General features: G+C 34.7%; 1 protein-coding gene across 2 annotated transcripts in view; it reads left to right on the forward strand.

Annotated features, from left to right (window-relative positions):
* Positions 1 to 4,827: 4,827 nt before the first annotated feature.
* Positions 4,828 to 26,197, forward strand: part of LOC132116367 (SH3 and multiple ankyrin repeat domains protein 1) — a 52,879-nt gene continuing 31,509 nt past the window's right edge. The window contains exons 1-10 of one of the 2 annotated variants that reach the window (XM_059525178.1): positions 4,828 to 5,063; positions 13,762 to 14,277; positions 16,048 to 16,251; positions 17,414 to 17,485; positions 17,607 to 17,715; positions 19,194 to 19,345; positions 21,505 to 21,672; positions 24,939 to 25,055; positions 25,713 to 25,790; positions 25,945 to 26,011. In XM_059525178.1, coding sequence (XP_059381161.1) covers positions 13,810 to 14,277; positions 16,048 to 16,251; positions 17,414 to 17,485; positions 17,607 to 17,715; positions 19,194 to 19,345; positions 21,505 to 21,672; positions 24,939 to 25,055; positions 25,713 to 25,790; positions 25,945 to 26,011 — 1,435 coding nt within the window. In that variant the 5' untranslated portion in view covers positions 4,828 to 5,063; positions 13,762 to 13,809. Of the gene's footprint in view, positions 5,064 to 13,761; positions 14,278 to 16,047; positions 16,252 to 17,413; positions 17,486 to 17,606; positions 17,716 to 19,193; positions 19,346 to 21,504; positions 21,673 to 23,411; positions 23,663 to 24,938; positions 25,056 to 25,712; positions 25,791 to 25,944; positions 26,012 to 26,197 lie in introns of those variants that run through there. The other variant, XM_059525179.1, reaches the window with a different exon arrangement.

Genomic DNA, 26,197 nt, shown 5'->3' on the forward strand with positions numbered 1-26,197 from the left:
CAAAGATCACACAAGAATGTCAAACAAATGTGTTGCAGGCATACGTTCAAAATGCCAAAGTCACATGCATTACTGTAGTGACAGTTAATTAATGTAATCTCCCTCGTGTCACATCTGCTGCTGCAGGTTCAGTGTCTTTGACTCATCACAGTCAGTATTCTATTCTATTCTATTCTATTCTATTCTATTCTATTCTTCAATTTCTAAAAACTTTGGAAGTATTCACAGTAGGTTCAAAATTCTTCCTATTTATTTTCATTTTGTGCAAGAGGAAGTTGCATTAATCTCTCTCGCTCTCTCTCTGTGTGTGTGTGTGTGTTATCTTCCTGTGCATTTCCCAGAATACCCAGTGAGGGTATTATTTATGGACAGAAACATGCTTATTAGTCAGGACTTTTTTAGTTTTTGATTAAATATATATACAGTATATATATATATATATATATATATATATATATATATATATATATATATATATATATATATATATATATATATATATATATATATATATATATTGTGTGTTTAACAAATGTATGTGCAATGTTCTGAATGAATTTGGCACAAATGTGCAAAATCTGTGATTCTTGCTTGCTTGTAGGAACAATTTTCACATAAAGAGAAAGAACCTGCTCAGAAATAAATGGATGATGCTTTTATAAGTCATTTTGGTCTCGTGAATTTATAGCAGCACTTTTATGAAACCTGCATTATGCATTTGACAATGCACTATCATGCACATTGTTTTCATAAGTAATAGTACCAGTTATAGTTTAGATCTTCTGTATATTTACATTTATACATTTAGCAGACACTTTTATCCAAACAAAAGCAATTCGTCACAGATATGTTATTATCTATTCACATGATATGAAGTGTTTCAGTAACATATCTGATTATAAAGTGCATTATAAGGCATTACAAATGCATTATAATTTATTATATATTATTATATTATCATTTATTAAAACAGCCTTTGGTTCTGACATGGCTTAATTGTAATAAATAACAGAGCTATTTAAAGAATTATGAATAGGTTTATAATGCATTGTATTGATGCTTTATATTTGTTAAATTATCATTATGGAGTTGTGCAGAATATCATATTCATGCCAAATGAAATCCTCAGGTCAGTGGGGAAATCTATATGCATTAAACTGAAAGTAAACAGCACTTTCTGTGCTGTAAACTCGTTTTGTGAAAGAATGATTGTGCCATTTAGTCGTCTGTAGTGAAGTAATGATGACATGACGCACACTGGGGTTTTGCAGAGTAATGCATGTTCCAGGAATAATAATGATTTAAAAGAAAAGCATATTGATTTTTACTTACAACCTACTTATTCATTAATTAATTCATGTATTTATTTAAAAGCCACAGTATAGCTTTTATGATTATCTTCTGCCCTTTTTACTGACTCTTAGAATTAAATGGACAGTGTTTTTATTTTAGTTTTTAGTTTTTTTGCTGCTGCACATTTTTTAGGAGCTGAAGGTTTTCTACTGAGTTGAGTATAGGTCCAAACTTTTATTTTATTTTATTATTTTGGAAACAGAAGTTGAGACATGTCTTATTTTTAATTCTGCTTTTTACAACTTATCAGCCTTGGACACAAACGCCATGAATGACTAATATCTAATGAATGAGTAATTTAGTAAATAGTGGACTGAAGGTCAGTGATGTGACTTTAGACACATTGGGGATTTTTACTGTCCAGTAGTTTTAATTAGTGCCGCTTACTAGATCAAGTTTCACTTTTGTTATTGCTTATTCCATAATTAGAGTTAGTAATGTGATGTGTTTATTCTTCAGAAATGAATGATTCCTCAAAGCAAGCATCTTCTTGGCAAGTTAACTTGTATTAAATCTCAAAGATTTACATTGAAGGAGGGACTCAATCCAAAACTTTGTTCCTGAACAATTGACTTGGATCTGTAAACAATCACTTACTGTAGCAGCCAGTCACAGTCACAGCCAGTTTTATAAGAAACCTCTCACGTGTTCTTCATAAATCTAAAAATCTAGTTTATTAACGAGATGAATAAGTGCAATCCAGCTTTAAAAAGTTCTTGAATAAATTAATTATGAATCCTTATGGGTTATGTGATTAATTTATACACAAGATGCTACTGTTTTAGTAGAACAAGAGCATGTCTATAAATATATAAGTGGTTTCTGCTGTCTTCATGTAATGCATCAAATTCATGTCTAGTCTAAAAACACATATTCAGTCACCTCTTTGAGAAGATGTTAATGCATTAAATAGTAATGATACTGAAGTGTTTATCGGCTTCATCGTGGCTCTAATTTAAGGATGCCGAGCTGTGATGTTATAGTGAGAGGACAGGGTGGGACCTGGGTCTATTTTGAAAAGTCAGGAAACAGGGCAGCGGTGGGGAGAAACACTGGCTACAAACAGGCCACAGTCAGTTCTGTTTTGAATGGAAGAAAGACATGTATTAGTAATTGGGCACCAGGACTGTTACTATTTGACTCCAACACTGTGTCAGACCAACAGATGCATGGAAATAGACAAGTAGTGAGAAAACCCATACCAAGAACTGCCTAGAATTAACAGCTCACCACAACACCATTACCACCAAAAGTATACTTGTCCAGATAGATATACAGACTGATGGGTGGATGCCTAGATAGATAGATAGATAGATAGATAGATAGATAGATATTCTACAAAATATTTTGTTTAATAAAATGTATTACAAATAGCCTATTCTTTTGGGCCATATGAGTAAATGATGACAGAATTGTCATTTCTGGTTGGGTGAATTATAACTTTAATAATTTATTTTCTTAATTTTATTATTATTACTATGAAAATATGAAATTATTTATTTAATGAAATGATACTCTAAATAATAAACTAAAACTGCTAGTAGGTGGTGGTAAATGTCTTAATGATTAAGTCATCGAGTCATTTATTCATTCGTTTGATTCATTCAAATGGCTGATTCATTCAGGAGTGAAGTAAATGGTTCTTCTTTATGAATGGTTCATTGAATCATGAGGCTTGTTCGAGTTGAAGCGAATCATCACCATCAGATTGAGCGGTGTGTGACATCAAAGTACCGCTCAAAGAGTTTATAGAGCAGACGACTCCTTGTGCTTTTGAATCGCTCTCGCGGTACTTTGATGTCATTCACCGATCGGTCTGTGCAGCGCCACTTCAAAGCCAACGCGACTATGGCCAACGGTTCAACGCGGAAAATGGTACAATGGTACACCGATTCGTTGAAAACGTGGATTAAGAAATGAAATGATGCTGTGGGTTGCTCAGAGATGAACAGTTCTGCTTTGTCTTTATCTTCTGTTTGGCAAAACTGAGCAAAACAGAAAACATTGTGTCTAAAATAATAACACAATATTAACTTCTTAATGAACTGTTGTATAAGATGAGTATCACATTTACACTTGTGTGATATTGCACTACACTAAGCCTACTTATCGTGTGATATTTCTTAACTATGTGATGTAAATATGAGACAAATTCTCAAACCGGCGTTTTGCCCCATATCTTGAATTTTCTAGGCTCCATCACGCAGTAAGTTGTTGCTCTGCCTCATATTAGTCATCAATAGACTGTATGAAATGGCAGATGATCCACATAGGTCTGGTGCGGGGCAAGTGCGTTAAATGCGTTAATAATTTTAACGCGTTATTTTTCTTCATAATTAATTAATCTAAATAACGCTTTAAATTAAAAGCCCTATATATATATATATATATATATATATATATACATATATATATATATATATATACATATATATATATATATACATACATATATATATATATATATATACATATATATATATATATATACATATATATATGTATATATATATATATATATATATATATATATATATATATATATATATATATATATATATATATACACACACACACACACACACACTGCATATACAGTATTTTATAAATATAATAATAATGTAAACAACTCATCATGCAAATTGATTAAGCTTAAACCTAATTTAAATAAAATAGGAAAAATTACATTTAAATAAAAAAAAAAATAAAGATAAAAGCTAATTTATAATGTCAGTGAATACAATAACACTGGTATGGTGCACAAACACTGACTTTAATACGTTAGTTAGTAGTTTAAGAGGTTTAAGAGAGTACTACAGTAGTAATAGTGATGCTTAACTAATCAAACAACACTAATAAAGAAGAATTCCCAAACAGGCCTGATTTCAAATCAGACTTTTGTAAAGCAGGCAGTGTTCTGCAGGTGCCCTATCTTCATCTGTTCTGTCTTCACCAGGTGAAGGCCAGTCATTCTCTCTTACAACTTTGTGTCTTATAGGTGTATCTTAAGTGCTTGTTGTCAGTGTCCTGGTAAAAACCTTGTGTGTGAGAGACTGTGATAACCACAGCGTGATGAGGACAGGTGATGATTTCTCTAATTCACCCCAGCACTATGCGTGAGCACACACAGGCAGGCTAATTTCTCCTTTCATTTTTCCATCCATGACCCACTTCTCTTTAAGAGAATGTGTGTGTGTGTGTGTGTGTGTGTTTGTGTAAAGATTTTTTTCTACATGCACACATACACTCAAACACACATATGCATGAACATCCTGCATTATACATGTGAAACATTTATGTTTTCCTCTGTGGGATTCAGTGGTTTCCAAGCATAACAGATGACTTCTTCCCTCAAAGCCACAGAAGATCCTGATGAAATCCAAGCCTCAGATGCAAGCCAGTTTGATCTGCTCTAAGCATCCGAGAGGCCGTGTGTGTGTGTATATGTGTGTGTGGAGAGCGAGGCTGGAGGGAGGAGTGTTTGAGTGCATGACAGCGGGAGAGATCAGAAGAGAGATTGTTCCAGTGCTGGAGGTGATCCTGCGTGGACGCAACGCCTGGATGTGCACGGGAAAACGCGCTTATTCTCGTTTTGGCGAGTGTTTGCTTTGGTTGTGCCTCTCTGGACCCTGTTCTGCCCTGCTGACCACATCTCTGGAGCAAAGCGGCTCTTCTGTGCTGGAATGAGGAAGCTGAGGCTGGACAATTGGGTAATTCCCGGTTGGATATTGCATCCGATAACATATAATAGAAACTATTGCATGCATGTGACTCCTGGGATGCTTGAAAAATGACTTTTGGGAAAGTGGTGCAGTTGTGCTGGTGTGCATTAGCAGGACTGTGAACTGCAGTAGTTGCGTATGCAGTGCTTTTGACTTCAGTGTGTGTTTTGCTGTAAACTGTGCTGATATTGAGTGGGTGAGTAAGTGTGTGTGTGTGTGTGTGTGTGTGTGTGTGTGTGTGTGTGTGTGTGTGTGTGTGTGCGCGCCGTTTTCCTGGTGTGATGGGCCTGCTGAGAGCAAAGGTAGGTCAGAGTGCACAGAGAGCATATTTATACACTATAGCACTAATGTAGGAAGTCTGTATAGAGAAAGACTGAACTGTTAATATTTGTGTTTGTAAACAGTTTGAGCACAATTTGTCATTCGATTTTACTGCGTTTTGCAGTGTGATCTTAATCTGTGTATGATGTGTTTTCTTGAATAGATATGGGCTGTGCGCATGATGAACATATGAACTGATAAAACATATACCTCAAATGCAACGTCGTAAAAATTTTAACTTATGCTCATATCTGTGCAAGATTTACATTAATGACATTTTGTAACCAAAAGCGAAGTTTTAAGTTGAAGCTGAAAAGCAGTGCAGAAATGTAAGTGGGTTTTCAAAGCAGTGGATCTGTGATTATTAGTCAGTATGCTCTAAAGTTTGGTGGTCATGTGATGCTTATTTTTTCACACAAAGCATCGTGTGACTTAAAAGCCCACTGTCTTCGTCTGTCACATGCTCACAAAACAGCACACGTCTGTCGGCCATCAGAGAGTCAGTCAGAGCTGTTGTCACTTCCTGTTTTATAGCGTCTATCTCCCCCGGGAGCAGCTTGGGTCAGTCTGTGATGTTTTGGAGACATGGACAGACTGATTGTTGTGATTTAGTGGAGTTTCTCTGGTCTTGTGTGTGTGTGTGTTTTCCTCCAGCATTTACTCTCATTCTCATGTGTCTTGAGCTCTTTCCCAGCATCTTTTTCGTTCTGTCTCTCCTCGTCCCAGTTTTCTCTTTGTACTCCTCGTCTCTTCTAGAGCGCTGACCTCCAGTGTGTTGTCAAACCAGGTCACGGCTGTGGGTTTCCTCTTCGTTTAGTTCCTTCTCTAAAGCTTCTGCTGATTATTTGGGCTTGTCACGCATTATTTCCTGTGTTAACGTCACTCATAACGAGTTATCTTGTACCAGTTCCACGCTGTTCATACTTTAATCTGGATTAGCAATTAATTGCCAATTTTGATATTTGACATGTTATTTTGTTGTTGTTGATGTTGCATATGTAGGATGTTTATAAACACTGGGATGTACAATTAAGCATGTAACAATCATGCAATAGTTGTTTTAGTAGTTTACATTTTGCCATGCAAATCCACTCTAATTTAATCCTTTAAAGTGTATTACAAAAATGGTCAGAAATGCATGCTGGATTATGTTTGAAACTGAACAGTGCGTGAATATTTAATGGCATAAGCATTGGGGCAGTAAGCATTAATGGTGTATCATTGGTTGTGTGTTGCTGAAAAACACATCTAGCAGTGCAGAGTCACACTTTTCACCCTTGGAACCACAAAAGCTCAACTAACTAGCTCTGCATCAGAGTTTCATGACCCAGAGATGAAAGTGGCCTTTTACTCAGGCTTTGTAAAGACTTTATCCCAAGGTTAAGCAATATATGAAAAACCCTTTTCTTCAAACACACAAAACATGTTGAGTATGCAAAGTATTCAACGAAGTAGTTAGGTTTTGATTCTCCATCCGTCAGTTCATTTATGATCAGCTGAGCTGTTCCTCCGTTTGTTCGTCAGAGGACATCTATCAGCTTCACATGCACTAGTGTGGTTTTTGTAGGACAACATGGCGTGATAATTTTAGCAACACTGGTCGCTGGTGTCTTTAGTGCCTTTTCTCTTCACGTTGATAAATCCTGTAACACGCACCTGTATTTTATTGAAAAGCATCTGTGCATTTGTATTGCTTTCACCATTTATGCAGGTGTTCCTCTTAAAATTATTGGACATAAGAGGATGTTTAATCACTGGGCTGTTCCTAAATGAGTCATGGTTTATTATTAATGTTTGGTTTATTTAAACAAACAGAGTTGTGCATTAATAAGTGATTAGACTTATGATTAAATTAGTGAAGTAGTTTCACAGACTTAATTGAAGAAGAGACTTTAACCAAATCTAGAGAATTTGCAGCCATCCAGTATAGTAACCAATCAAAACAGTTTAGCATCCTGGCATTGTGGAGTAAAAGTTTAGGGTCAGAAAAATTATTTTTAAAATGAACAAATACAGCAAGGAAACATTAAGTCGATTTTAAGGCATTTGTAATGTTACAAATGACTTCTATTTCAAATAAGTTATATTCTGAAAATCAAATGCATCAGTTTCTGCAGACATATGAAGCAGCACAACTGTTTTTAATATTGATAATAATCAGAAATTTTTCTTGAGATGATTTGTGAAGGATCATGTGGCACTGCAGACTGCAGGAGTAATGATGCTGAAAATTCAACTGTGCATCACAAAAATAAATTATATTTTAAAATATATTCATATAGAAAACAGTTGATTTCATTTAAAAAATATTTTTTCACAATATTGCTGTTTTTAATGCATTTTTTGATTAAAAAATGCACCCTTGGTGAGCAGGCGAAACTTCTTTCCAGAACAAATAAATCCTACCGACCCAAAACATTTGAACACATTCAGCATTATATGGTTGTTTAGTACTCTTTTTGTAAGTCATGTCATTATTGCATTCGAATGTAGTTACTCACAGTAAATCTCATGCATGATTTAAGATTTCTTTCACAATGATAAGCACAATTCATGATCTCTGTCACCATGGCTTTAGCAGGTGTGAAATGGAGATGGAAAGCACTTTTTGCTTTTCTCAAGAGTGCAATCTCACTCTGAGCCCCAGGGAAAGAGTGCAGAAAAGACCACCGACACTTCTTTTAATTGTTCGTTATCTGCGCTGTCATTCTTTTCTAATGGAGCGATGGCCGGTGAGAGACACAAAGAGACTGAGAGACATGAAGGGACTAATGCTGGACCTGGTTGCTCCACTTCTGTTTAACGGGTTATAAAAGTGGGACAGTCTGTTCCATGGAAGTTCTCCAATTAAAGTTTCTGGGGACCAATTCACTGGAAATACATCTATATTCACCCTGTCCTACATAGGAGGGGGTGGCGCGCTATGTATGTGAGAGAATGAAGTACAATACAACAGGAGGTGTGTGTAAAAGGGTTTCTTCTCACAAAAAAAAGGGAGTGAGCGAGCTGAATGGACGCTTGGACAAAACACACATGAAAATGTGCTTTATTTAGTTATTTCTGTCAGCAAATACTGGTTCTGTTGGACTACTGACTAACTCGCATATGTTTCTCTGAGGTACAGTATTGTTTGACGGGTCTCATCTTGTGTCCGGTGTCCTCAAACAATGGTTTCTGCATTCTCGTTGCTGTTTTTGTGGCCTGGTCTCGTATCACCGCTCTTCCCGCTTTGTCCTTGGGCTGCTGGTTTCTGTGTGGCGCCTGTGTTACTCTCTCTGAATCGTCTCTAGAGAGCGAAATGAGGCCAGTGCTCTATTTTTCCCCACCTGCCCCAGTCAACTGCCAATTATACAGTGGAGAGCTAATCAGGCGAGCGAGAAACACTTCTCTGCTTCCTCATTGGTCTGGTTTTATCAGCTTCTGAATATGAGGGGGTTCATGCATGTAGTTGACGTGTCTTCTTACATGTCATTTATGGTTGGAGAATTTTCAACAAACTTTATACACAGCGCTAAATAGTTCAATATTACAAAGCACGGCTGGATTCATGCATGCATGCATGCAAACACTTCTGCAGTGTTGCACATGTTGTGCTTTGGATGCTGTGGTAGTGTTCATTTTGTTTAGTTTGTGTCTTTGACAATAAATTTCTGCAATATTTTGTCACTTTCTGGTCAAAATTCTTCCTTTATGGAATAATCGATCTACACATATGGAATTACTGACATTTAATTACTAACTGATATTTAAAATAAATAAAGAATAATGATTATTATTATTTAAAATGATTAAATATAGACTTTTTATGATAAATTTCCAACAGGCTACTTAACTAACTTAACCAGTGAGACATCACTATGTTTTCAGTGGCTGACCCTGATTAACTCCAGAAACTCTTGATTTGGAGCTTAATTTTTGACATTGCTGTATTTTTATAGATGGAATGAGCAATTGATTTGGAAGGTTTATGAAGGAGACCATCTGTGTCTCGCTGGCCTGCTTCACTCTTGAATTGGCACCAGTGTAACCAGTCAAGTTTACTAACAGTCTGTTTTAAAGAGTTGATATATTAGTCTGAACATCAGACACCAAACAGTCTCGCTCTGACCGTCCGATGCATATTTCAAACTTAAAATGGGAAAACCATAAAACTCAGTTTAGCAATCTGATTGTTATATTTTATTAATTGAAGGGTTTATATCAGTCCATCTGGAAACAAAATTGTGTTTACAAGGTACTGGGTTGATTCAGCGGATGAATTGTCACTGGATTTACCAAAGTTTTCCAGGTTAGTGTCATCAGATCTTTGAATGATATTCAGAGTTTTGTTTAAAGCAGGTAAACTAGATGTACAATACTGTATTTTTAACTTGACTATATCAGTTACATTTTCTGTGTTTATTGCTTAATTACAGTGTTTTCTCGATCTCGATCACCACTACTGCATAATTTACGTTTCTGGCATTTCAAAGAGTGAAGAATGTGCTGAATTTGAATATATATATATATATATATATATATATATATATATATATATATATATATATATATATATATTTCTATATAATCCATAATATAAAGATCCAAAAATCTTTGTATCATCCAAAATATATATTATATTTTAGGTAATATTATAATAATTGTAATATTTCATATCTATTTAATATGAAATTTATTTTAATAATAATAATTGTATATATTTTTGATACTATTATAATATTAAATTAATTATTTGTGTAATTATAATATTTAAAAATATTAATATTTTTAATTAAAAGCATAGAAATGTAGATATAAAAATAGCTTTTCAATAATCATTGTAACTTTTTCAGTATTTGCAGTGGGCGATTGTGCACTGAACCACAAAACAGGTTGTGATATTTATAGTAAATAACCATCTAAAGCTGTGAAGGGGTAAATCTGTCACTAGGAGCCATCAGTTATGAGGTGACATAGATCTCTGGAGGTTTACAGTGCACTTTCTAAATGTGGACGTCACTGACGACAGTGTCTCTTTACAGTGTTTATTGAACAGATGACAGGCATCGATGGAGAGGTGCAGATATCTGGTGCATGTGCAGTTATGCTGTTTAAGGCATTTGCGCATAGAATATAGGGGAGTCATAAACATGCTGACTGAAAAATGATATAAATAAATCCAATGAGTCAGTGTCTCTCTTGTGTGCAATAAAACAACAATGAAATCAGCAGAAATGTTGTGGGCTGATGCTTCACAAAGCTACAGGACAGTGACCCCTATCACACGTTCAATGCAACCAGATGCATTCTGCAAGTCAGGTTGATTTATTTGTCACACATGCTCAGTGTTAAGAAATTTTCTCAAACATCCAGTATTTTTTATGCTTTTTACAGAATAAAAATAAAGATCCGTTTTATCAGTGGCTTGCGGGTAAAAATGAATATGCATGACACCACATACAAGATTTTATCATGACTATGATGTTGGAGCAATTGCAGCACTCATTCTACCTGACCTAAAAACCACTGCGTCCACCTAAAAAAAACCTCTATGACTAGAGGTATATTAAAACAGATAAATTAACTCATCAACTTACAGTGTAAGGCTCGTTGCCCATCAATTGTGCTTGTTCCTGTTGCGTGCTCTCAATCTGGCAACACACATGAATGTGGAGTCCGAGATGGAGGGGCGGAGAAACAACGCTCTCCAATATTTTGGCAATTCACATTCCAATTCTAAATATTTTTCCTTAAAAAAGAAAAAAAAAAGAATCATAATTATCCCTGTAGCATTAAGGTGTTTGCAGCTGTTTACTTTGATTTTATGTCTTTTCAGGCTCACAAATGCTTGGTGACACTTCAACAGTAGCAAGCTAAGAACAGTGAGATCATCTTGAAGATGCATATGGACATCACCAGTACATAGAGATACACAGAGAACAACAAAATTGCGCTGTCTTCTGCAAATTGAATCCAGTCAATGTGCCCTGGAGACATGGCAGGAGTTTGTTATTTTTAGAAATAAATTGTGAGAAAAGTCACGCACTGTTGTAGCTTGCAGATCTTTATTAAAAGAAATGTTTCTGAAGCCTTTTCTGACTAAAATGTGCTGTTATTGTTTAAGGTTTTGCAGTGTTACCAGGGTGTTGCTATGCATTTACCAAAGTGTCATGAGTGGTTGTTAGTTCTTTGCCATGTTTTCTAAGTGGCTGTTAGTCCACTGGCTAGGGTGTTGAGCTGTTATTAGTGCTCTACAAGGGTGTGAGTGGTTGTCGGTGCATTGCTAGAGTGTTCTGAGTGGTGGTTAATACTTTACTAGGGTGTGGAGTTGTTGTTAGTATACTAGACGGCTCTAAATACCTTCAAATTAAATGATAAATTCATAGATTTCACCCCTCTTGTGTCTCATATTTAGTAACAACGATTCAAAATGGACACATTTGAAGTGACAGGGGAAAAAGACATGGAAAACTGCAACCTCATCATTTCACCAACAAAGAGAAGTTATCAGTAAACTAATAAGGAATAAGTCACTGGAACTAGCACAATCACAAAATGTACATGATAAAAGCGGCCGTTTGTTTGCATGCTTTGTTAAATATTTTAATCCAAAAGCATCAATGTTTTACTATAAAAGGTGATACATGGATCGTAATGAATAATGAATGAATAATTTATCAGGATTTAAATTGGATTGAATTAGTCACACAGAAATAAAATGTTATGAACATAGTCTGTTATTCAGTCGAGTCTGTTTCTGTTTATTTGAAGTCACAATAGCTTATACAGTATACATCACATTTAGAAAAAATAATAATTTCTATATTTTTATAAAAGCTCCCTAAACAAAAAACATTATAATATTTTGATGAGATATGCTACGCGGAGCTAAACTCTCGAGATGAGACTTATGACAGATAAATATGTTAATAAATAAATACAGGATTGTGATAGAGAATAAGAAGCTGACATCTGATTTTAGGGTGTTTCTAGGGTGTAGAGTGGTTTTTAGGGTGTTTCTAGGGTGTTGAGTGGTTTTTAGGGTTTTTCTAGGGTGTTGAGTGGTTTTTAGGGTGTTTCTAGGGTGTTGAGTGGTTGTAAATGCGTTTCTATGGTGTTGAGTGGTTGTAAATGCGTTTCTAGGGTGTTGAGTGGTTGTAAATGCGTTTCTAGGGTGTTGAGTGGTTGTAAATGCGTTTCTAGGGTTTTGAGTGATTGTAAATGCGTTTCTAGGGTGTTGAGTTGTTGTAAATGTCTTTCTAGGGTGTTGAGTGGTTTTTAGGGTGTTTGTAGGGTGTCTTAGTGGTAGAAAGTGTGTTTCTAGGGTTTTGAGTGGTTGTAAATACGTTTCTAGGGTGTTGAGTGGTAGTAAGTGTGTTTCTAGGGTGTTGAGTGGTTGTAAATGCGTTTCTAGGGTGTTGAGTGGTTGTAAGTGTGTTTCTAGGGTGTTGAGTGGTTGTAAGTGTGTTTTTAGGGTGTTGAGTGGTAGTAAGTGTGTTTCTAGGGTGTTGAGTGGTAGTAAGTGTGTTTCTAGGGTGTTGAGTGGTAGTAAGTGTGTTTCTAGGGTGTTGAGTGGTTGTAAGTGTGTTTCTAGGGTGTTGAGTGGTAGTAAGTGTGTTTCTAGGGTGTTGAGTGGTTGTAAGTGTGTTTCTAGGTTGTTGAGTGGTTGTAAGGGTGTTTCTAGGGTTTGAGTGGTTGTAAGGGTGTTTCTAGGGTGTTGAGTGGTTGTAAGTGTGTTTCTAAGGTGTTGAGTGGTTGTAAGTGTGTTTCTAGGGTGTTGAGTGGTTGTAAGGGTGTTTCTAGGGTGTTGAGTGGTAGTAAGTGTGTTTCTAGGGTGTTGAGTGGTTGTAAGTGTGTTTCTAGGGTGTTGAGTGGTAGTAAGTGTGTTTCTAGGGTGTTGAGTGGTTGTAAGTGTGTTTCTAGGTTGTTGAGTGGTTGTAAGGGTGTTTCTAGGGTTTTGAGTGGTTGTAAGGGTGTTTCTAGAGTGTTGAGTGGTTGTAAGTGTGTTTCTAAGGTGTTGAGTGGTTGTAAGGGTGTTTCTAGGGTGTTGAGTGGTTGTAAGGGTGTTTCTAGGGTGTTGAGTGGTAGTAAGTGTGTTTCTAGGGTGTTGAGTGGTTGTAAATGCGTTTCTAGAGTGTTGAGTGGTTGTAAGGGTGTTTCTAGGGTGTTGAGTGGTTGTCAGTGCATTGCTATGGTGTTTGAATGGTCATTGTGTTGCCAGGGTGTTTTGAGTTATTGTTAGTGCATTTCTGCGGTTCAAGTCAACATATTTTCTGGTTTTCTATAGGTGTGCCTTTATACTGACTGATAATGGAATATGAATTTAGTTTAATATCAGTAAAATTAAATGCATCACTCATTATTTTTTGTTTCTTGTCTTTTTCAGTCTGTTTAACATTAAGCTGTACGCCGAGAAGCAGAATGACTCAGCGCCATGACATCAACACTGCTTGCTGACACTGTGCAGCAAAGGATGTTGGGAAACACCAAGCGATTTTTTGGCAGCGCCGAAGACAAAGAGGGCGAGGATGAGGAAGATGAGGAGGAGCGATATAAGAGATTGAAACAAAATGGGATGATTGATATGGGGGACAAGGAACACCAGAACCGAGCTGGACGCAAGACAGATGGATCCAAACCAGCGGCCGTTGTGATTGGATGGCAGAGAGGAGAGAGGCAGCCCAGGGCCGTTAACTCTGCCCAAAGAGGAATCCCACATTTACCCAGTCAGCCGACTCTTTATCATCAGACAACCAATCAGCCGCTGTATCACCCGGTCTTGACCAATCAGCAGGCCCGGCGGCGTCAGATGGAGCGCAGCATGACCACAGTGACCCCCGTGGAAGACTCGCAGTTCGCCGTGATTGTGTTCCGCATCGGCATCCCTGACATCAAACAAACGGTCTGTGCATTTCTCTTCACACACATTCATATGCACTCGGAATGTGTACGATTGGCCGATTATCATTTTGACAAATTCTCTACTTCATCACTTCTGTAATTTTGCAGCTACAGATATGGTGCAGATATGTGCATTTACCAATATTAATTTTGACTTCTATCAACAATAATATGGGACCATAATGCCATTATTATTATAAATTTATTTTATTTTATAAATGTGTAAAATATTTTTCAAATAAATAGAAAAAACGATTTAAAATGGATTATATCATTATTTATTTTGTAGTGTAATTTTTATTTTTTATTTGTCATTGTTTATTCAAATAAATAAAAATAAATATTCATCATTTCTGTTTTATTTTTCTATTTATAGATTTGTATAATTATTGTCAAATAAATGGAAATAAAATAATAAATAATTAAGAATATATTATTTTATAATTATTGTTCATGAATAATATTTTTGTTTTTTGTATTTGTGGTGTCTTTTTTTTTACCGGCTTTATTCTTTATAAAAAAACTCAAAAAGTATCCTTTAAAACAGGTTCTATTATTATTTGTATTATTAATATTAATAATATTTAGTTGCAGTTCAATGTTTTTAGTGATTGTTGTTAAATTAGTATAAATAAAATAATTTAAAAAGGAGATTAATAATTAATAATAATTCTTAATATTTTATTTGCATAGTTGTCATTTGTAATTATTTCAAATGTATAGAAATACAATTTAAAACTGGTATTGTTATTATAGTTATTATTTATAATGAATAATTTATTTTTCATTTATTTTTTAGTGATTTTTTTTCCAAACTCACACACACACACACACACACACACACACACACACACACACACACACACACACACACACACACACACACACACACACACACACACACACACACACAAAACTTTAATATACTCTGGATCTGTTGTGTCTCCCAAGGTTACTGTGGGAGGGATTGAAACATTAGAAGAAAATTAAAAAAATAAATTAATTCAGGGGGAGAAAAGGGGAACATGGGAATCCGTAATGAAGGAATATTTACTGTGTTTGTATATTAGTGTGTGTGTCAGGCTATTCTAGGGAAATTTTAAATAAACACACACACTGAGCTTGAGTTCCTGTGGTGATTTGTGTGGGAGCTCTGACCTGATTTAATGTCAAAGTCATTCTCATCTAAACTCATCTCAACTCATGACTCAATTAGCAGCTCACTTTAACATGCTCAATCGCGGCACATTAACAATCCCCAGATAAAGCTGCATATTATGAAGTCTGGTGATGGATTGTAATATGCAGAATGGTTTTTAAGCCTGTTTTAAAGCTTTTGAAAGGACTTGTAAAAGTGATTGATGCAATGCAAATGACACAGAAATGTGTTGTATTATATACATATTCAACAGGTGTCATTAATATTTTAAACATACAGAATGTTTCAGGTTCAATATAATAGTTGACATGTTGTTGTTTGCATCATATGGATTTATAGGAGTTTTTTATGCATTTACAATGACAATTTTGCATGCAGATAAAGAGGTTGCACATATCTGCTTGTAAACCTCCAGAATGTCTTTTCAGTAGACATCAGTTGTAAGTACATTACTGTGAGCAGGAGTTTTATGAGTTATGAGTCAAAATGAAGCTCTCTGGTGAATGACGGCAAATCACAGATGCCGTCACTAAAGCTGAAAGTAATTTTGAACTTTAAATCCAGTTCAATCTGTTGTTCTTAGGAATCTGTTTTCTCTCTCTCCGTCTGTAGAAGTGTTTGCGGTTTGATCCCGATTCAAGCGTTTGGAACGCGAAGCAGCAGATTATTTGTTCTCTCAGCGAGTCGTTGTGGGATGTTTACAATTACGGCCTCTTCCAGCCAGCTGGAGACGGACGAGATGCCAAGTTCCTGGAGGAGGAGCGCTTGCTTCGGGAGTTCGCTCAATCCCTGGAGAAAGGAGTGCCCTACCTGGAGGTGCTGGAGGAAATGACATCACAGGCTCACAAACACTACACAACATCACCCAGAATGCTCCTAAACCTCATAACAAAAAGCTTGAACATTGCCTCCTTTTCTGACCTATTATTAATAATAATAATAATAATCATAATAATACCAGTTATTTAAGACTTGTTGAGCCTATGGGACATGTTGTCACAATAGGAACCTGCTGTTTGATTGACAGCTGAGAAGAACAGCTGGTAACACTTTACAATAAGGTTTTATTTGTTCACATTAGTTAACTGCATCTGTTAACATGAACTAGCAATACCAAATACTTATAAAGTATTTATTAATCTTAGTTGATCTTAATTTTAACATTAACTTATAAATTAAATTGATATCATTTTATACTTTATATTTTTTAATAAAATATATTTGATCTCTAATCATATCTTTAAAAATGGACCTGAGCCAACACTAACAATGAATACTGATATTTTTATTAACTAGTTCTAAGATTATTAAACACTGCAACAAATGTATTGGTCATTTTTGTTCATTTTATTTAATGCACTGACATAAAATAATGGGACCTAATTGTCTGAAAATGAATTGTCTGAAACTCCACCACTAATTTATGTTTAAAGTGTATAAAGGTTCAAGTTGCATTACAGCACAATTTAAACTTCAAATAAAAATCTTGAAACAGCAATAATGAACCATGATCATCGTTTTGGCTTTCAGAAACTGCATTTAATGCATTTCTATATATATATATATATATATATATATATATATATATATATATACATATATAAATAAAACACGTGACACATTTCCCTTACACAATATTTAGGAAAAACTATTATATAATTATATAATTCACTCTTGTCTAAGTGGATGTCAGTTTTATTTTAATTTAAGATTTCAGTTTTTAAATACGCTGGTATATTTATTTAGGTATTAATAATATGTGTTTAATTTAATTTAATTTATTTTATGTTTTTATTTATTGTTTTTGCAGTCCTGCAAAACAGAAATGCGTCACATTTAAAGTTTCCAGACCTTGATGCATTTGTGGTTTGAATCAAACGGTCCCATTGTCTATTTTGAGCTTCTTGTTTCTCAGAATTTATAAACTGACGAATCTTTGACCAGTTCCTCCTCTCTTCCTGGTGTCTTCAACTTACAGTTCAGATATAAAACTCGGGTCTACAAACAGACAAACCTGGATGAGAAACAACTAGCGAAGTTACACACCAAGGTGAATACAAGACAAACAATACAGCTGCCAAAACAGATCGTATATTAGAAGAAATAGTCTTTATGTTTTTTATAGGAAGGAGGTGAAGTGTGTGTGTGTGTGTGTGTGTCTCCCTCTACAGGCCAATCTGAAGAAGTTCCTGGATTATGTTCATGCTGGAGCAGTGGAGAAGTTGAGTAAAGCTCTGGAGAAAGGACTGGACCCCAACTACCACGACACTGAGAGCGGAGGTGAGACTGTGGGAGGCTCGGGGGTACTTTGGGAGTCTTTAAATGGTACTTCTGAAAATATGCCTAGACATACTTAATTGCAGCTTGCAGAAAACCGATTTTTGCAAACATTTGTTTTCTCCTAATTTGTTAACATATATATATATATGTTAATATATATATATATATATATATATATATATATATATATATATATATATATATATATATATATATATATATATATATATATATATATACATACAATTATTTTATTCCAGCAAGCTGCCAGCAACAAAGCAACATTTCTCATTTGCATTTTACATACTAAAATAACTACAACCAAGTAAAGTTTTAAAGACTAATGAATGAAACAAAACACATTTTCTGTTTTCACTTTCATTCTGGTTATTAAAGTTTTAATAATTTGTTTTATTAAAAAAAATTTTTTACCATAAAAAATTAAAATAATAAAAATGATAGTAAAAAGTAAAGTCAAAATACAACTAAATTACTAAAATGTCATTTCCCTGTCACAATCTTCTCATTTCATTGACCTTCGACTCAAAGCTCATTATGTTCATGATGAGTCTGTTCTCGTGATCTCGTGCGCTGGAATAAGCAGGAGTTCAGTATTTTGCTCGCAGGCGCTATGATGTCATCACAGTATCGCTGTAGCTCATTGGTCAGTTGTAATTAAGAGAATCCTTTCATATTTGTGGTTGTAATCGTAGATAGTTAACCATGTTTAATGAGCTGGATGCTGCACTGCAAGACAAAAATGAGCTGATAAAATAGACAATGTTCTGGCAGAAAATTAGCAAATTATTGTCTAATTCATTTTTTTCTTCATATTAACACTTTACATATTTTTGCAGACTTTTCGTAGAGTGTATGGGGTCAGGTCACATTTATTTATTTAACCCTTTATACAATCCAGGTTGTTTCAAAGCAGCTTCACTGCAGCAATAAAACAGGAACGCTTTATAAAAATAAAATGGTATACAAAACGAAAATGTCCTAAAACTTAACTAAAAAGGGAGCTCTTTTTGTGTGTGTTTAATTTTAAGAATTTAAGTGTTTAACGTTAAATGAAATAAATATTGTAAATAAAATATTAGAAAAGTTGCCAGTGAAACATTTATCATTTTTATTTAGTGTAAGTTAAAATAATAAAATAACTAAACTAAATAAAGTTGTATCTGTTAAAGTAATAAAAGTGAGTTTTAAAAGTAATTTTGTACTGTACAGATAAAGATCTAAAACTAAACTAAAATCTAGACAGGTGCCACCCTCATTTTTTTTTATTTAATGGCATTTTTTCCTTTGCTTTTAATTCAGTACCTTACTGGCTGTTTCTAAGTTTATATGCGATGTACTGTAGAAATGAAAATCGCTTCCACACTACAGTTTTTATTTGTGTGTGTTGCCTGTTACTCTTAAATAAAGCCGTTCTTCTGTAGCTGTAGTGTCAGTGTGTGTTTTCTTCTGTTTCTCAGAGACTCCTCTGACTCTGGCGGTTCAGGGCCATCTGAGCGTGGAAGGGATTCGAGTTCTGGTGCTGAACGGCGCTCATGTGGATTTTAGATCCAGAGACGGACTCACAGCCCTCCATAAAGCAGTCAGAGCACACAACCAGTCCGCACTGATGGTACAAACAAATGCAGTTCACTCACAGCATAATAGATGAAAATGCATTTGAATGAATAATTCACCCACATTTGCTGACCATAAAAGATGTAGATGAGTTTGTTTCTTCATCAGATTTGGAGAAATGTAGCATTGCATGACTTGTTCTGCAATGGATCCTCTGCGGTGAATGGGTGCCGTCAGAAGGAGAATCTAAACAGCTGATAAAAACATTAGAATAATCCACACCGCTCCAGTCCATCAGTGATGAGTCACTAAACATGATTCATCTATCCATGATATTGCTTTATCCAGTGGAAAACATAATCTTGTCTGAATCAGGAGAGAAATCTGCACAGATCAAGAACAGTTTACAGTCCAGGCTGGATTTTGATGTGAGAGACAACAGGTGATGGATTTTTTCACTGGAGGAAGCTCTATTATGGATTATGGACTCTAGTCAACAATAGTTAAAAACATTGTAATGATGAATTTGTTTCTTACAAACATGCAGCTTTTGGCTTCACAAGACATTGACTCATGGACTGGAATGCTGTGGATTACTTGTGATGCTTATATTAGTTGTTTGGACTCTGATTCTGACGGCACCCATTCACTCCAGAGCATCCATTGCTAGACAAATGCTGAATTTCTCCAAATCTGTTTCCATGGTGAAACAAACTTATTTAGGATGGTAAGTTTTATTCTTAGGTGAACTTTCTCTTTAAAGGGTTAGTTCCAGAGATGTATAAAGTACTAGAGACCCAGACTTGAGTAAAAGTACAAGTGCTCTTTCAAAAAAATGACTTGAGTAGAAGTTGAAGTGCTCTTTAAGCACCACACTTAAGTAGAAATACTAAAGTATTCAACATTTTTTGTACTTAAGTATTGCAAGTAGTCTATTTGAAAATTTACTACTTAAGTACTGAAAGTAAAAGTACAAGTATTGTGTTATGTAGTTATTAAAGAAAGTAGTCAAAAGTTTGAACATATTGTTTTTATTATTTCAAATGATTAACCTAAAGGACAATCACAATTCCTTTGACTGTAACTTTTTGTAAACAAAAAACAGATTAAAGGGTTAGTTCGCACAATTTGCAAAATTATGTAATTAATAACCTACCCTCATGTTGTTCCAAACCCGTAAGACCTCCGTTTATCTTCGGGACACAGTTTAAGATATTTTAGATTAAGTCCGAGAGCTCTCAGTCCCTCCATTGAAGCTGTGTGTACGGTATACTGTCCATGTCCAGAAAGGTAAGAAAACATCATCAAAGTAGTCCATGTGACATCAGAGGGTCAGTTAGAATATTTTGAAGCATCGAAAATACATTTTGGTCCAAAAATAGCAAAAACTATGACTTTATTCAGCATGGTCTTCTCTTCCATGTCTGTTGTGAGAGAGAGTTCAAAACACTGCAGTCTGTATCGGACGCGTCTGACAGAAACGGTCCTTGACTCGAGAACGAGTCAGTCTATTGTTCGTTTTCTGGCTCGGCTTGGTGTTCATCTCTCTCTTCACAGCAGTTCAGTCAGTGTACTGTTTGAGTACATGAATTACTCCAGGATATTGGTTTGTTTGAACTCAGAGGGAGTGTCAGCCACATTAAACAAGTTAACAGCTTAAGTCATTTGTGGATTAATGCGTATTAGAGATGCGAACCGTTTAAAACGATTCAGTTCGATTTGGTGAACTGAATGATTCGTTCGCGAACCGGATATCCAGCTGCTTTGTTTTGAACTCTCTCTTACAACAGACACGGAAGAGAAGACAATGCTGAATAAAGTCGTAGTTTTTGCTATTTTTGGACCAAAATGTATTTTCGATGCTTCAAAAAATTCTAACTGACCCTCTGATGTCACATGGACTACTTTGATGATGTTTTTCTTACCTTTCTGGACATGGACAGTATACCGTACACACAGCTTCAATGGAGGGACTGAGAGCTCTCGGAGTAAATCTAGAATATCTTAAACTGTGTTCAGAAGATAAACAGAGGTCTTACGGGTTTGGAACAACATGAGGGTGAGTTATTAATTACATAATTTTGCTATCTGGGTGAACTAACCCTTTAAACACCACTTGGCTCCATTTCGTGTACAGGTTTAATTGATGGTGACAACCGCAAAATATTGATTAGTGCATCATTAATCGGCTTGTTTTTGCATGATTGATCCGAGGTGCTGCTATCTTTGGGAGCTTCTCCAGATTATCCAGACCGCTGTGGACTGACGCCGCTGTACCACTCGGTGCTGACAGGGGGCGAAACATCCTGCTGTGAGACTCTGCTGTACTACAGAGCACAGCTGGGCATCAGAGACGAGAACGGCTGGGACGAGTCCCACCAGGTGTGTTAAACACAAGACATAAACAAGTCAGCGTCTGGGAGTATATGTGTGCATGCATGTGTCTGTTTGTTCACATCATTCTCTCTCTCTTTTTTGGTTCTCTTTTCATCTCTCTATGTGGCCCACAATATTTGTGACCCTGGACCACAGAACCAGTCCTAAGGGTCAGTTTTTCGAAATTGAGATGTATACGTCATCTGAAAGCTGAATAAATATTTTTTTCCATTGATGCATTGTCTGTTAGAAGGACAATATTTAGTGAGATACCACTATTTAAAAATCTGGAATCTAATGGTGCAAAAAACAACAACATTTCTTTTCTAAATATTTAGAAAATCATCTTTAAAGTTGTCCAAATGAAGTTTTTAGAAATGCATATTACTAATAAAAAATTAAATTTTAATATATTTACAGTAGGAAATTTACTAAATAGCTTAATGGAACATAATCTTTACTTAATATCATAATGATTTTATGGCATAAAAAAAATCTATCATTTTGACACATACAATGAATTTTTGGCTATTGCTACAAATATACCCCAGAGACTTAAGACTGCTTTTGTGCTCCAGGCTCACATTTATCATAAAAATAAATAAATAATTTTTTGCTACATTTTAAAAATTCTAATTTGATTAAAAACACAGCAGACTCTCATGCACTTGGCCTTCTTGTTTCTAAACACCTGTGCATTTTTATGCATGTTTCATTCATCCTGGTCATCGCTGTCTGTACTCGTAAGCACCTGGACTTTGTTCATCCTCTGTTGAAGATGTTTTTCCATCAGATGTTAGATGGTGGGATCTTTACCCTTAACCTCATTACACAGCAAATAAAAAAAGCACTAAAATTCAACTATACATGCATGAAGTTAATGACGGTTGTCAGTTGTTCAAAAATGAAGGAGAAATGTTTCTTGCTTTAGTATACTTTGTTGAGTTTGTCTGATCAAACTCAAACTGTATATACAATAAACTCAGCACAGTACAGTGCAAACATAGATTTTAAGTTATTTACTAAATCTATTAAGTAGAGGTGCTATTGTTGCTTTAAAACTATTAAAAAGATAATTGAAGCTGGAATAAAATAAAATATGAATATTAGATGAAAAACTAAACATCAGATGAAAGAATTTAATGAAATTCTGAAAAAATATTTATTTTTAAATGTATTTAATTTTTATTAAATAAATTATTTGTATTATATATTTATTTACTTATTTTGTAAAGCATTTTGGGACATTTTGTGCTTTTAAAAGTGCTTTACAAATACATTTAGATTTAAATTTAGTAATAAAAAATGACTAGAATTAAAATAAAATAAAATGTAAAAGTAATATAAAAACATTTAAAATAAATGGATAAAAGTGATTAAAGCACGTGAAAAAATTAAAAAAACGTCAATAATATAAAATTAGGTACTAAACTGACTAAAACTCAAGCAGAAAAAAAAAATATTTAAAGCTGTAAATAAAAAAGGCTAAAAAATATAATGGCACATAATAAAATGACCAAAACCTAAATAATGTTAAAATACAAATGAGACTGAAATAACACTGCTGTCAAGTATGTGAAACCATAATAATTTAGGGATGTTGTGTCAGGTTGTACATGTAAAACCTGAAGAAATCATGCCAGAAGCTGTGATTAAGCAGATGTTTTATCAGTACACTTATCACAGCTCATGTTTTCCTGCAGTCAAGGGCTTTGCTTTAAGGCACAGCAGTGATAGCGCATGGCGAGAGACCTTCCAGCACATCGGCTCTGAGATATAACCACTACACCACACCAGCGACGTCATGAGACTCGTGTGAGTCTGAAACCACATGAATCCTGCAGGCCAATCAGTGTAGAGTACAGACGGATGGAGAACAGTGTCTAGCTGCTTCTGAATCATCTGTCAGACACTGTCCATAGTCCTCCGCTGTCTGTCTCTCTCTCTCTCCATAGATCAGACATGAAGAGGCGTTCGGAGAGGTTGAAGTTCACAGGTACTCATCTCTCATCTCTCATGTCATTCATCGTCTGCTGTCTGTTTGTTGCCTGGTTTTAAACAACATTTCTCTTTTTAATTCTCTGCTCTTTTCTCTTTCCTCTCTAAGCCGTTTGTGTACAAAAATATATGAATATATTCATTTTCCCCAACCCCCTTCAGTAGCTGCCTGTTCCCCACACACAATGGTACCATGGTACGAGTCCCACAACACCCTTAGAGCACGGTGGTTATGTTTATATATCTACTAAATTAAGTCAGAGATTTAAAGCAGAGCAATCAGGAGAAATCAAATTTAGTTCAAATTCATGATTTGGGCGTTTTAATGATCAGTACTGAATATCTAGAGCAGAGCGGGTTAGTGTAGTTAAAGCTAAAACTAAAACCATCAACTAACTTTTTTGTTACCTAAAAATAAATGTTAACTGAAAAAAAATAATAATAATAATACATTTCAGCTAGTTGCCACAGCAAATTTTCTACTTGTTTTTAGTTTAACATAAAACTGAAATAAAAAGGAATAAAAACTACATAGACAAATAACAAATATATTTTTATGAGAAACTCATTTTACATAAAAAGAAAAAATTTGAATGCAATTTGATTATATAAAAAATATAGAAAAAAACTATAACGATATGTTAATGATAATTAATGCTGAGGCAGAGTTGCCAATATAAAAAAAAAAAAAAAAAAAAAAAAAAAAAATGTGATTTAAAATTAATAATATAAAAATAAGACTAATTCCAATAAAAATACTAATAAAAACTATAATAGCAGTGATACTAAAATAAAACTGGGGCAGAGTGGTTGATTTAAAAAAAAACGAACAAAAATGAGAAAAAAAAAAACGTAACAATAAAATTACTAAAACTTTAAAATAAAATAACTAAAACAATAAACAGTTATGACTACATAGACAAAAATTAGAAACGTATTAAATTATATCTCAGTAATATTAAGGTAATATTGAAGCCGAGTGGTCAGTATAATAAAACAAAGATATTAAATATGAGAAACTATGAAACTTTAGCTATAATTAAAATGCAAGTTGATAATATAAAATAAAAAGTAATAATAATATTAATTTGGGAAAAAAAAGTTATGAATATGTATCATAATTTGGGGGTCAAAAGATTCACAATCACCTCCAACAGAAAGACAAGGCACTTTCTGACCGATCTGCTGCCCTCTTTTGATCGTTCCTCTGATCTTTCTCAACAAGTGGATGTGGTCTTGTTTCTTTAACCTGGGTCTTGTTCACTGAACTGCAGGCGTGTCAGCACGGATTCGCCCAACACTTAGAACACCTTCTGTTCTACGGGGCGGACACCGCTTCCCAGAATGCATCAGGAAACACTGCCCTCCACATATGTGCCCTTTACAACAAGGTAATCTGAAAGCTAATTCAGATGTGACTCGTGGTTTTACCTTATTTATCAAAGTGTAGTCCAGTCTTATGTTGATATTTATTATAGATTACTTATTTATATTTATATATATATATATATATATATATATATATATATATATATATATATATATATATATATATATATATATATATATATATATATATATATATATATATATATATTTAATTGTAAACAATTAAAAATATATATTTTTAGGTTTTTAAATATATATATATATTCTTTTTGTGTAGTTATTTTCAGCTTTATTCAGTGATTCTGCACATCTTAAAAAGTCTTAATTCACCTTTCCACAGATTAAGGCCTTTGAAAGTCTTAAATTGTTGCATACATTGCAGACAATGAAGTATTTTGGTCTTGTTTTCCAATACAAATATCCTTGAATCAATATGCATTTACTTAAAGAACAAAATGAAGACACGAAGCCTTGCTTTTCAGAGTAACTGACCAAACTTAAGTGAGTTTATGTGTGAAACAAGAGCAAGTATCTGTCAATGAGAAACTAAATGTTGTTTTCCCTGTGAATTAAGTAGATATCTCCTCTTCCTCTTCCTATCTTGTCGTTTTGGTTCAAGTAAATGGTTCTTGATTTAAAAATCTCTTCTGTCCAATCAGGAGAGCTGCGCCCGGGTCCTTCTGTACCGAGGAGCCAGTAAGGAGATGAAGAACAAACACGGTCAAACCCCCTTCCAGGTATAACTGTGTGCTAGCAAAACAACATAAGGCTAGCAAAACAATGACATTTAGATTAAAACAATAGTGAGTGCACGCTTCCTAGAATTTGAAAGATTGTCCTCATATTAAAGATTGCACTGTTGCAAAGTCTACTGCAATGCTGTTTTTGTAGGTTGCTGTGATGTCTGGCCACTTTGAACTCGGAGAAATCATCAAAAATCACAATGATGCAGATGTTGGTAAGTGTACATCTAAAATATGCATAATGGCTGAAAGAAATGATGAGTATATCATAGCTGTCCTGTAAAGGCCGTCCTTTAAGAACACATTTTTTTTGCCTTCAAAAATATCTTATTTTGGGCCAAATTTGATGGCAGAGTCACATGCATCCTTCACAGAGAAGCCAAAATCCATAATGCATTGTG

This window comes from Carassius carassius, chromosome 35, assembly GCF_963082965.1.
Source record: "Carassius carassius chromosome 35, fCarCar2.1, whole genome shotgun sequence".
In the NCBI taxonomy this organism is placed as follows: Eukaryota; Metazoa; Chordata; class Actinopteri; order Cypriniformes; family Cyprinidae; genus Carassius; species Carassius carassius.